Consider the following 13,301-nt stretch of genomic DNA (forward strand, 5'->3'; position numbering starts at 1 on the left):
AGGGCTTTCCTCCTCTGGGTCCAACAGCGTTCCATCCTCGACGCCTTGGCACTCCACAGAAAGAAGTGGTGGTGAGGGCTAGGTCAGAGATGGGGGAGTCCTCAGACTGCCCAGCAAACCCACACACACTATGGGGGATGGTGGGGGGTGGGGCTCACTGACGCCGCCCAGGTCAGAAACCAAGAAGAGACACAAATACCGCACTTTTGGTCAAGGCATTTCCAAGAGACGATCACAAAAATGATACCACTTTTGGATACGACAATATAACACATTTGGCAACTTTCAAAGAAAACAGCCGGCCCCACCCCAAGCCGTCGAGGGTCCAAAGTCCCTTTACCCTCAGCCCCAGTTTAAAAAGTCAGGGAAGGAAGATGGGCCAATGCAGGGCAAGAAAAGGCTGCAGAAGCAGTTACATCAACTACCTAAAGCGCCTGTCTGTCTGCCTGTCTGTCTGTCTCATTCGGCGCAGGATGCCGCCTGCCTCAAACCTCTTCTTGGGGAGAAAGCAAGCTATCTGGGGGGGTCCAGGCTGCTGGAGACAAACGACGCAAAGCTGAACATGGTAGCAGCTGGGTGCCCCGAATCCAGAGCTGTGATCCCCAGTCTCCAACCACAACCAAGGACACCCTATCCTCCCCGTCCTCCAAGAAGCTTTGTTCATAGGAATGTGGGGCACTCTGGCAACTCTATCCAAACCTCAGTTCAACAAGCTGAAGCTAGAACCCTTTGCATCCGCTGCATTATTTTGGGGTGCGTGGGCCGGGAAAGATGGTGTCACAAAGCGGCTGCTAATGTCCGACGTGGCCCACTCAGGTGGAAACATGGCACGGCGCAGGGAAAAACCTCTTCCTTTGCTCCAGCTTCCTTGAAGCACAGCATATGTGCAAAGACCTAGGCCTTCCTCTTCCCCTCCCCCTAACCCTAGATCAGCTCCAGCTGAGAACCCGGCCCAGCTGCTCTCGTAAAGATTTGCTGTAACACTGGCTAAGAAAACAGAAGCAGGTACTGAAAAGGTATTCTGCAGCCGGAAGCGGCCTCTGTCTTCCGGTTCCTGTGGGTGGGGCTGGGGTTCCTTTGGTTTTGACCAGAACACTTCTCCACCGGGGGGGCCAGGCTCGCCTTTGCTTTGCAGTAGCTCGGTTACTGTACAGGAGCAAGATTTAACTTCACAGAGGTGCTCTGCTGGGTTGCTCTCTCGTCGGTTAGGACTCCGGACTTTACATCCGAGATCCTCTCTCCTGAAGAATCTGGAAGGGGAAGGTAGGGGAGAGGGCTGAGGCTTGGAGGCTAGATGCAGACTGCTTTTGGGCGGCGGTTGCTTACCAGACCGCCAAGGGAAGAGAAAGAGCCCCGGAGCCGCTTTCCGCTGGACCCCGCGGAGCAGCACGACAATCCCTGTTACCCCAGGAAGCCAGGCAACCGCCCCTGAAGCACAGCAGTTGTAAAAGGCTTTAGCTGAACACGGCCAGGCCTAAGCGTATGTGCTGTTGGACCACTTCCCCTGTGAGAAAGGACACGGTCCGGGCTCACGACATATTGATGATTTAGAAGTATGTATGTGTGTCTGTGTGTGAGGGGGCACAGTGCAGGGAAAAAGATAACAGTGTGCAACCATTTTCCAGTAACTTCAGGGCGTCAGGGGGAGGGGGGAATCACAAAGGTAACCAAACACCTTTTCTCTTGAGATGGCAGAGAAAGAGAGAGAGAGAGAGAGAGAGAGAGAGAGAACAGTTTCAAAATATAAAGGTAAAATACTTTCCAACTTTGAGTTTCAGAATTCTCACAGTAATTAATGGCCATAAGCTTTTTCATTGATTTGACACAGGCTGGAAAAGACTACCCTATTTTGGTTCACGTGTCCTGACTAAAAGCCTCTGTCACTGCTCCAAAAGTCCTGATTTAATTTACAACAGTCAGGGGCTCCCATGGTGGCGCAGTGGATAAGAATCCGCCTGCCAGTGCAGGGGACACAGGTTCGTTCCCTGGTCTGGGAAGATCCCACATGCCACGGAGCAACTAAGCCCGTGCGCTACAACTACTAAGCCTGTGCTCTAGGGCCCGCGATCCACAACTACTGAAGCCCGTGAGCCTAGAGCCCGTGCTCTGCAACAAGAGAAGCCACAACAGTGAGAAGCCCGCACAATGCAACGAAGAGTAGCCCCGCTCGCCGTGACTAGAGAAAGCCTGCGTGCAGCAACAAAGACCCAACACAGCCAAGGAAAAAAAAAAATTACAACAGTCAAAAGGCCAAAATGAAGGGGAAATGCAAAGCTGGCTTGAGAAGGAAAGGGAAGAACCTGTGAGCAACAGTTCAGGCAAGGCCTGCGCAGGGGCTGGGAGCAAAGGGTCGGAGACGAAAGTCGGGTGAAGCGACTTACCTTTGCCTTCTCGCTCGGCTCAATGACAATACCATTGGTAGAATTATTTAATTCTCTGGAGACAACACAGAGGAATTCTGCCTGATCCTCATTTCCATAGTTATAGGAAGATCCGATGCTGATTAGCTGATAAAACAAGAATATGGTGAACATACAAATAGTGATCTTAAAATATTTAAGTGCCACACAAATCAAACCCTCCTCCTCACTGAACTTTTGTTTTGCTTCTCAAAGGATGAAGAATTCTCTGGGTCTATCAAGGCCCCAGGGGATAACTGGATCTCAGCTGTTCACCGGGCTTCCCCAAAGAAAGTGAGTTCTGCCACTGTCCCCTCACCCAAGCACTTGAAACAGTGCCAAAGGCAGCAGCCAGGATTGATACGGTCACATTATTCCTTCTAGCAAACATTGAGGGGAAACAGAATGCTTCTGTGAATGAAAACGGACACTTGCTTCAGCCAAAACACCTACACACAGAGCTGGCTCATCTTTAAGCAGAAGAGTCCTAGACAGGAGACTGGTGCTCGGGAGGCTCCGGGAAGCACCACGCGAAAGTCACTGAAGAGCTACTCTAAGCCCAATGCTGCTGGAACTTCTAACCTTTTTGGTGAATTGAACTCAGGCTCTAGTCTAAAGAGGAAATACAGATGCAGAGAGGGAGAAGCTGAGCCCGAGGGTGTGGTCATCCCGGCAAGTCCGCAAGGCCTCAAGTCGGGAGACCATGGCTGACTTGCTGTATGACCGGGCTGCGGACACCTCAGCCTTCCTGGGCCTTAACTTCCTCCTCCGTGTAATGGAGTCAAAGGGAGCAGACTTGGTCCTCCCACAGCACATCAATAAGATGAGAAAAAACAGGATAAATTATTCATTAGTTTCACAAAGAATAGTTTTAAAAAGTTGTTATAGGGACTTCCCTGGTGGCACAGTGGTTAAGCATCCACCTTCCAAGGCAGGGCACACAGGTTCAATCCCTGGTCCGGGAAGATCCCACGTGCCGCAGAGCAACTAAGCCCGTGCGCCACAACTACTGAGCCTGAGCTCTAGAGCCTGCGAGCCACAACGAAGAGGAGCCCCCGCTCGCCGAAACTAAAGAAAGCCCGAGTGCAGCAATGAAGATCCAATGCAGCCAAAAATAAATAAATAATTTTTTATTAAAAAAAAAAGTTGTTATAATATCCTTTGTCTTTGAAACTTTATACCAGGGAAAAACTTACTTCTGGAGTGGAAGTATGGTGACATTTTGAAGAACACCTGAACAAGAACTAGGCTGCCACATACAGGGAGCACTGACTTTGCAGTGGGGCTAAGTGTGAGGAATCATCCAGTATTGGTTCTGAAGACAGAGACACCTGTGTGTTTGATCTATAACATAATACTGTTAACACACAGAGTAACTCTTATTTAAGAAGGTAAGCTTATGGTGACAGTTCAGCTGACCTCTTAAACTCTACCTAAAAACAGGCATGATTCATTGAATTTATAACACAGTCATTCTGTTCATGCTCAGCCTCCCTGTGTTTTGAAGACAACAGATGAACAATCCTGCCATCTAATGGAAGAAAGCAGTAAAATCCTGGCTCTCAGACACTGTTTTGATGCCTCCTCGATCAGGTCACAAGCACAAAGCTAAAGACCAGAAACCCACAGAGTGAACGGAAAGGACCTCGCCACCCTCCTCGATGTCTGATCCCTTCACATCACAGCTGTTCACCACGCCGTGCATGATGGACGGCGCACATACTCGGAATGATGAAGATCTGACCCTGGGATAAGCAAAGGGAGGGTTGTTGCTAAACCCTAGTCTTCTTTAGCTACTTATTCTAGAATGTGTCAACAAAGCACTTTTTTTTTTTAACATCTTTATTGGAGTATAATTGCTTTACAATGGTGTGTTAGTTTCTGCTTTATAAACACAGCACTTTTGAAAGGAATCCCTCTGAGGGAAACAAAGCCCAGAGAGGCACTTTCAAGCCTAAACAAACTGGCTGGCTCTCTCTGGGCAGAACCACGCAGAAACTCTGGATATGAAGCTGGGAGACACAAGCCTACCCTCAGCTCTCCCCAACTCATCACGTCCTACCGCGCAAAGAATCCACGTGGAGTGGCTCTTTCTCCGTTTTGGAACACGATCACACCTGGCCCCCACCCGACTCGACTCCCAGGGTGATTAACTGGCTACAGATGGCGACTGGCTCCGAGGCTGAGATACAGTGCTGCTCCCACGAAAGAAACATTACCTGTTCGAATTTCCAACCGTCAGACATAGTGGACACCATCTGAGTGAGCTCCTCTTCTTGGCACTGCAGGACTCTGTACACGTGTTTCACGGGGCCCTGTGACAACCACACACAGACTTTGAGGACCGGTTTCAAGGGCACAGCAGTTTGCAGCTGCCTCGGTGAGACTCTCCAAAAAATAAAGACTGGAAAGGAGTTTGCTTGGAATTTTTTTCTTGGCGGCCACCCCCTATCCCCTTTGCAAGCAGCACTGTAGTTTTTCAATAAAAACTTACCCAAAAAGAAAATAAGGGGTCCAAGAAAATGAATAAAATAAAATAATCCTGAACTCTGGAGGGATGAATTATGTGAGTGACCATATGCTGATAAACTGAAGACTTCATCTATTTCCCAAAGTAGAAAATAAGAGTAAAACTGCTCTGGACAAGAAAGCCACATTTTCTTCTTCAGTCACTGTAGCTGACGTACACGCTGAAAATGCAGACCATACCTTGGTTTATTCAGAATGACACCTTATATATGGGAATAATACATTCAATAGGGACCCCATAATGTACACATGTTCAAGCTATTCTACCCTCTGCTGAAGCTACCTGGAAGTGTTTCAGTGTTACATGGTAACATTCCTGTTATAGATATGCGTATAATAAAAAATATTTGGTCTTTGTTCCTGGTTCCTTGCACAGACCTCCTAAAACCTTTGGAAACTCCTGAGTGACAGAAGTGTCTTTTGGGGACTTCCCTCGTGGTCCAGTGAGTAAGACTCCTTGCTCCCAATGTAGGGGGCCCGGGTTCGATCTCTGGTCGGGTAACTAGATCCCACGTGCATGCCACAACTAAGAGTCCGCATGCTGCAACTAAAAGATCCCTCATGCTGCAACCAAAACAAACAAACAAACAAATAAATAAATGGGGGGGAGTGTCTTTTGTATGCTAATGAGCTGGTCACCAGAAAGACTGAGGGAGTTAGAGGATTAGAACTTTCAGCCCCATCCTGTGACCCTGGGAGAAGGGGGAGGGACTAGAGATTGAGTTCAATTACCAAAGGCCAATGATATAATCAACCTTCCCTACCAAATGGAACGTCCTGAAAAACCCCTAAGCGATGGGGTTCAGGGAGCTTCCAGGTTGGCAAACACATCCATGTGTTGCGCAGTTGGGGGGTGGCGCGTGCTGACCACTCGGGGACAGAGGCTTCTGTGCTCAGGACCCTTTAGGACTTCACCCCATGAATCTCTTCATCTGGCTGTTCATTTGTATCCTTCATAATAAACTATAGTAAGTAGAGCATTTCCTGAATTCCACGAGTTAGTCTAGTAAATTACTGAACGTGAAGGGGGCATTGTGGGAGCCCCCGAATTTGTTGCCAAGCCAGACAGAGTGCAGGCGGCTGGGGACCCAGACTTACGACTGGCGTCTGAGACCCGTGGAGTCTGACGCTGACTCTGGGTGGTCAGGGTTAGGACAGGATTGAACTGTTGGTCACCCAGTTGGTGTCAAAGATTCAGAGAAAGGCCATTTGCTGGCCAGACTCAACTCTCTAGAACATAAGTTAGAACCGAAAGCCAAAAGGCAGAGCAACTGAAATGGATGCCCCAGGGCCATAGCACTAAGGCCCCTACACTTCACTGACACTTGTGATCTGGCCCATGGGGGACTGAGACGCCAGTCACGAGAGAGCCAGGGTGGCTGCAGGGAGGCAAGCTCACCAGATGGAAGTTCCAGTTCCCAGAAGGACAATTACAGGCGCACAGGAGGACTCGGTATTTAGCAATCTGGGACCATTCAGTGTTGGGTGCAAAGCTGCACACTCACTGCCCATCCCAGAGGGCATAAGGCACAAACAGCAACCCAGGTTCATAACAATGACTCCTGGTCATGGAGAGAGGGGTCAGTTATGTTCAATCGGATTTTAAGGAAATATGGACTGTTTCCTTAAGAATGATGAAAGCTTAACACTTTTTCAAAAGGACAAGCTGGCTTCAGCTACCTAGAAAATTCGTTTTAGAACAACTTGGGGAATACTGGAAAAACAAAAGCAGCTACTGATCACCGAGTGCTACAAGCCCCAAGTGTTACACCCTTCTCGTCTAGTCTTCACTGCAGTCCTGGAAGGCAGGTGTTGGCTTCCTTTTACACATGGGACACTGGTGTTCGGAGGCACAGTATCTTGCCCAAGCTGGGACTTGAACCCAGATCGGCCTGACAACATAATCTTTCTTGTATACTTTGTCCTTCTAAATGAGGTACAGCTACCATTAAACAAGGTGCTAAGGTAAAAAAATTTTCTTCCATGTAAAATATAGGACAAATCTTCTGACAATTTCAATTACTCTAGCCAGGCATTTCAGAAACCACCAGATGTTTTATATTGTAAGATGGAGAGCATCCAAAAGACCTGATAGTGGCCACAGCTGTCAAAGTCCCAGGTATTTAAGATAGCTGTACTGCCTTTTTATTCTCTTCCAAAGTAAACCACTGGTGCTCTCAAATGCACCAAGATTAATCACCTAGCAAAAATACTACCAAGGACAGCAGAGTAATAGAATGGTGGCAGCCACTAAAAGAGATGTGAGGTCACTGAGAAAGGGCAGAGTAGGTCCCCCACATCTTGGGCTTCGCCCTATCGTCTGCCATGTGTGTCTCCTTTCAACACAGACAAGTTAAAGGAGATGAGGTGTTTGAAGGGACAGCCACGGAAATCCACACTCAGCCTTAGAGCCACGTGGGACAAATGTAAAAGGGGACGTCATTGAACAACATCAAATCCATCGCCCAGAGTTCCACTAAATAAAGAGGACAGATGGAAAGATCAATTAACACCAAAAGGGTCTTGACATTCCTAGAATAAAAAAGCTTCCAACTGGGTATAAATCCACAAGCCTCGGAATCTAGAGAACGAATTAACTGCTGTCATCAAATAGAAATCTAACAGGTGCTCTCAAGGAATTTGCTAAAGGCAAAGACCCGAGAGTGCTCAGGGGCCATAATTCGAATGGTTTCAAATGACATAATACTCTATGGTACCATCAATACTTATATTAAGCAATCAAAGGGGCTTTTTTGGAATGTGGAAAACTGAGGATGAGGCAATATTCTCAGAATGTCTGATCTATTAAGTGTCTATAATAGTGAAAGACGCCATGTAAATATACTATGAGATGGCAGAAAGACTGGTGACACTAGATCATATTTCATATGGTAGTCTGCAAACCAAATACAAGTTCATCTTTGAACATTAAAAAGGAGACTTTCAGCCATTGGGCAGATGTAAGAGAACTAAATGAATAAGCCCTTCTTTCCACCTTTGCAAAGTGCTGGAGATAAAATGTATAAAAGAGTTCATTTTTTATCATAGGTGTCCGTTATTCATCCAGATAATTCCATTTAGAGCCAGAAAAATTTTGATATATGAAGTCTAACACAGAAAGAGCAAGGAACTATCTTTTACTTTTGAAAAGGAACATACTGCCTTCTTATTTCAAGGAAAATTCTATATTGCAATAGATTAGATCTCAAGAAAGCGACCACCACCAGTATCTGATGGGATAAGAGGCAAGTCATGCTGGAGTCCAACTCTGCCCCGTTACTGCAGCTAAACTCTCTTAAAATAGAGCCTAAATACATGAAAGGGAGTGTCTGTGTTTCTTGCTAGACTTTAAGCTTCTTGGAGGCGTGGACCTTCTTCTATCAGTTGGGGTCCCCAGGGCCTAACAGAAGCTATTGTGGCCACATACTTAAGACACATGATGGGTGATGCGACATGAAATGAGGTAAGAGTGCCTCACTGCCTTCCGTTCTGTTCTCAAACTATGTGGCAAATTCTGTTTGATTTTTCTTACCGTGTCTACTATGTTAACATACAAATCCAGACTTCATAATAAAAAGAGAAGCTTGATATTATTTTCTTAGAAGCATGATTCGCAAATCACTTGCAAAATCTATGCCATGACTGGTTTCAAGAGGCTGTCAGGCGCTGGATGTGACATGGCCACAGGCTGAAGGCTGGTCCTAACAAACAGAAGCCAACAGGCGGAAGCAAGACCTTGTTTGGCCTTCACATGGACATGAAAGGAGACAGATACTCCGCCCGCCGGAAAGAACAGGCTTTGAACCTCAAGTGCAGTGGCTCCTCCCACTGCCAAATGGAGAGAAGCCACAACCTCCCGCTCTTCTAAGGGGACACGGGGCTGTTTCGTCTTCTTTGTGATTTCTTCTCCTCTGTTTCCTTGTTCTGAACAAGTCTGGCAGAGTACACGCTGTCTGTCTGGCAGACGGACAGTGTTCCACACAGAGACCTCCGGCTCTATGGGGAAAGGCAGGGCTCTTGCCAAGCAGCACATCATCCATTTCAAATCACACCCAGACACATGGACAAAGAGAGCCACTTGGGATATCTTCCCCTTAAGAGTTCAAAACCCATTACCTGTGAAGTTCTGTTCTCGTTGTCCCGTATCCTTTCCTTAACAAGTCGCACGAGAGACGCAATGTTGTAAAACTCCGCTTCCTCCAGCACACCTAGAAGGACCAAAACTGTAGTGAGATGTGTGTCAATTCCCCAGAAAACGGCAGGAAGAGGCTGGAGTTCATGAGCTTGCTAAGGACTCCATCTTTCACATGCAAGTCTAGTCTATCTCCTTCAGCCTGGCAAATGTTTCTTTGCTGTTTGGTGTGCACCCGTGACCTTTTCCCCAACGGCAGTGAGTCAACAATGCTCTGTTTACTCCATTTCACCCCTGCAGTTTCCCACCTGGCACCTTCCCCTGCCCTCCCTGCGCCTGCCCGTGAGCTGCAGTACACCTTTACCATACGTCACTTAGTTCCTGGAACTAAGTCCCATGGGACAGCTCTTGAGCTTTTGCAATTTCTACCCAGTTTGTCCTAAAAATGACGGTCTGTGTGTGTGTGTAAATTTATGTGGACCAAATTTAACAAGATGCTTATTATTTGAACAATATAAAAGGTAGTCATTGAAAGAATCCCATGCATAGGACTTCCCTGGCGGTCCAGTGGTTAGGACTCGCAGCTTTCACTGCCACCGCCCTGGGTTCAATCCAAAAAAAAAGAATCCCATGCTAAACAAAATCAAAGGCCTGAGACAGGATAACTAAATGGGATGTGTGATCCTGCACCAGGAAAAACATTTGCTATGAATACCATTAATGGAACAACTGATAAAATTAGAATACAAGCTATAGTTAAGGTGTCCATCGATATTAAGTTTCCTGAATTTGATAACTGTATTGTGGTTATGTGAGACAATGTCCTGTTCTTGAGAAATACACACTGCAGCATTAAGGGGTGAAGTCTGTAACCTAGTCTCAAATAGTTCTGAAATAAAAACTAGGAGAGGGAGAGGAAAAAGAGCGGGGAGGAGGAAAGAAAGAATGAATTGTAATGCAAATATGACCAAAAAATGTTAAAAAACGGGTGAATCTGGGTAAACGGAGTTCTTTGTACTATTCTTGCCCTTTTCTCTAAATTTGAAATTATTTCAAAATGAATTTTTTTAAGGCATTAGAAAAGATGCTTCAGATTCCTCTTTTCAAGAAACAAGAGTGCCCATGAGTTGGTAATTGCTGAAGCTGGATGGTGGGTGGAATTTACTGCACTATTCCCATTACTTTGTATGCATTTGCAATGTTAAGGAAAAAAAAAGGGAGGGGGGGCATTTAAAAAAAAAAAAGGGAGAGTGATTCCTCTTTTGACTGGTTTTAACAGCAGTGTTCTGCAGCCACTTCATTAATTAGCGCGGCCATTACAGCTTTCTCACGCAGAGCTAAAGCTCCCAGGTCAGGGTGCCCTGGCTCTAGGGACAGTCCCCAGTCTTCAACTGAATGCCTCAGTGAGACCGAGATAGCCTTTTATTTTTTATTTTTATTTTTTTTTAAACATCTTTATTGGAGTATAATTGCTTTAGAGTGGTGTGTTAGTTTCTGCTTTATAACAGTGAATCAGCTATACATATACATATATTCCCATATCTCAGCCCTCTTGCGTCTCCCTCCCACCCTCCCTATCCCACCCCCAAGACAGCCTTTTAGAAAGATGTCTAGACCCACTTACAGTCCAAATGCTCTACAAACCAAAAAGATGAGTCAAATAACGATGCACCTGACAACGGGCTGGAGAATGAATTAGGTCAGATGCAAAAATTTACAAGGAAGCATGAGACCAGTCTTAAAAGAAATGAGGCCAAGCCTTTATTATTATTTTTTTTTACAGCTGCAAGTGCAAACTAAAATTGAAAGTACGAATAGCTAAATGTCAGAGATTTGTTGCTTCAGGCTGTGGACATTCACGGCTAGTAATAAGTAAATGTAAAAAGGGGTCCTGACAATTCTGCAGGTTCAGAAAAAACTCCAAAGCTATCTCCAAAGCTGAGCTACGTAGCTTCCTTCTCCCGAAAGAGGCTGAAGCAAACCGAAAGGGGCTCCTTCAAGACCCTCTGAGACGTGACTAGGTAATTGGAGGCTCCCTATTTATTTTCGTAAAGCTTTCCCACACTATCTACTGCACATGAGCTTCATGAGAACCTCAAAACTCAAATCTCAGGACTGCCCTGGCGGTCCAGTGGTTAAGACTTCTCGCTCCCAATTCACGGGGCACGGGTTCAATCCCTGGGTGGGGAACTAAGATCCCACAGGCCGCACGGCGCGGCCATAAAAAAATCAAATCAAATCAAATCTGTGGGAAAAAAAATTTTCAAATCTGTGAAACAGCTTTAAAGATTTGACCTGAACTTTGAAAACGCCCAATGCAAACATCGTTCTTACCTTCTTCTGCCAACTCCTTCGTAATGATGAGCTTCCCATGGCGGAGATAGTTCAGGATAGGACCAAAGTAGGTAGGGTCCCTGTCAATCAGATAGGCCCCTGTCTCGTCCTGTCAACCAAACATAAGGGTATCATTGTGGAGCCTTCAGGCTAAGTCAGGGCAGGGTTTCCACCTCTCTGTCACAATGCATGAGTGAGAGGGCGAGTTTTGCTAGATATTTATCACAAACTATTGGCACGAAGCCTAGCTTTATGTATCTTGGACTTCAAGATCATTTCAGGGAGGCTGTTACAGACGTACAGGCATATTCATCATCTAGGCATTAACTTGAACTTCTAAAATTTTTACTCTGACGCAATTACCAACATTCTTCCTTTGGGATACTTGTTATAAAGAAACTGAGGAAGAAAATGCCATAGTTGCATGATCTAAATTTTTGCTTGAGATGGACATTCTGACTTCTCTATTGTGCCTGAATCACATTCCTAATTCTAAGAAAACCTCTGTTCAGTTGGCAATGCTCCAGAGCTCAGGGCCAACAACCGTGGGAGTCTGCATTGGCAGCTGTAACTCACACACTCCAGATCTGTGCCCACAGGAAGCTTGGCACAGCCAGGACTTGGCTCTGAGCAGTTTTAATCCTACTCATCTTTACAGTAAAGGGAACAAGAAGAAACTGGCTTCTACTGCAACAAGGACAATTTGGGGTAGATCAAATAATTCCTTTAGAATAAGCAAGGTTTTGGGAACTCTTTAAAGTTAGGGCAGGACAGGTTTCCTTCAATCTGAGACTTATTACAGGAGAGGCAGGAGATGAATAAATGAAATCAACCAATGTTTACCCAACCCTAGCTCTGTTGCAAGGTAACAGCTAAGTGCTCTATGGGATATAAGGCGCTGTAAGCAATGATCAATGCTTTTAAGTCGGAAACTAAAAGGTGAACGTGTAAAGTTAAAAAAACAACTCAGACAACAGCTCAAACTGAAAACGGGTTAGGCGCCTTGTCACCTCTCAACTCTCTGGTTAGCAGCCATGCAACTTGCCCAACAGCACTCTCTGGGTTTCGTTTTCCCTGGTCTTAACAGGTCAGCTTAGGTTTGCACTGGCAAATGACAACCTCTTTCCAAGGAACGTATCTGATCTCAAATATCGACCTAAAACAATGACAGTTACCAGACAGGAGCTCAGGGACCAGGACCACAGGAAAGAAGTGTGATATCATGAGAAGCACTTCCTGCAGCTGTCGAAGCCATCATCAGACCCAGGCTTTCACCCAACTTGGCAGAGGGGTCCGAGAGGAAGTCTGAGAAAGCTACAAAGATGCCTTAGCTCACCCTGACCCAGTTCTAGATGCATCTGGCACAGGCGGTGAGGGGCTGACGAGGAGCCAGGGGAAAACTCATGCAGACCTCAGGGGCTGGGATGAGAGGTGCAGAGAGGAATACGGAGAAGGGGTGTGGAGTGGGTTCTCGTGGGTGAAGGTGGGCACAGTATGGGGAAGGAGCCGCTGAGAACGAAGGGTGGCGTCAGAGAGAAAGCCCGCGTGCGCCTGAGGATGGGGGAGAATAGCTCCGGGGGTTAGCCTGGCGGGGAAAGATGAGGAGGAGGGGGTCCCGGCCCGAGGTGCCCGCCAGTGAGAAGCGTGTTGCAGGAATCGGGGGACAAGCCTAGGAGGAACGAGGGGGTCTGAAGGCCGGGGGCGCGCCCGAGGGCGGGGCACACCTTGTCTGAGTCCAGCTCCGGGTCCTCCTGGCAGCAGAGGCGGCAAAGAAAAGACTTGGGCTCCCGGCCTAGGGTCTGCCTGGTGGTCACGAAGTAGGTGCCGCCCACGTTCAGCCGGACCCAGCGGGCGGCTCCACCGCCCCCTGCCCGCTCGGGCGGTCCGGGACCCGGCTCCAGCGGCTG

At 47.0% G+C, this 13,301-nt stretch overlaps 1 protein-coding gene across 1 annotated transcript in view; it reads right to left on the reverse strand.

Annotated features, from left to right (window-relative positions):
* Positions 1-1,220: 1,220 nt before the first annotated feature.
* KCTD2 (potassium channel tetramerization domain containing 2) overlaps positions 1,221-13,301 on the reverse strand; it is a 12,231-nt gene continuing 150 nt past the window's right edge. Inside the window, exons 1-6 of the mRNA XM_007454362.1 lie at positions 13,119-13,301; positions 11,395-11,503; positions 9,045-9,136; positions 4,619-4,714; positions 2,382-2,507; positions 1,221-1,250 (exon numbers count right to left, since the gene is read on the reverse strand). The exon at positions 13,119-13,301 is cut by the window's right edge and continues 150 nt beyond it. Coding sequence (XP_007454424.1) covers positions 1,221-1,250; positions 2,382-2,507; positions 4,619-4,714; positions 9,045-9,136; positions 11,395-11,503; positions 13,119-13,301 — 636 coding nt within the window. The remainder of the gene's footprint in view (positions 1,251-2,381; positions 2,508-4,618; positions 4,715-9,044; positions 9,137-11,394; positions 11,504-13,118) is intronic.

The sequence above is a fragment of the Lipotes vexillifer genome, unplaced genomic scaffold (genome assembly GCF_000442215.2).
Source record: "Lipotes vexillifer unplaced genomic scaffold, Lipotes_vexillifer_v1.1 scaffold518, whole genome shotgun sequence".
NCBI classification, from domain to species: Eukaryota; Metazoa; Chordata; class Mammalia; order Artiodactyla; family Lipotidae; genus Lipotes; species Lipotes vexillifer.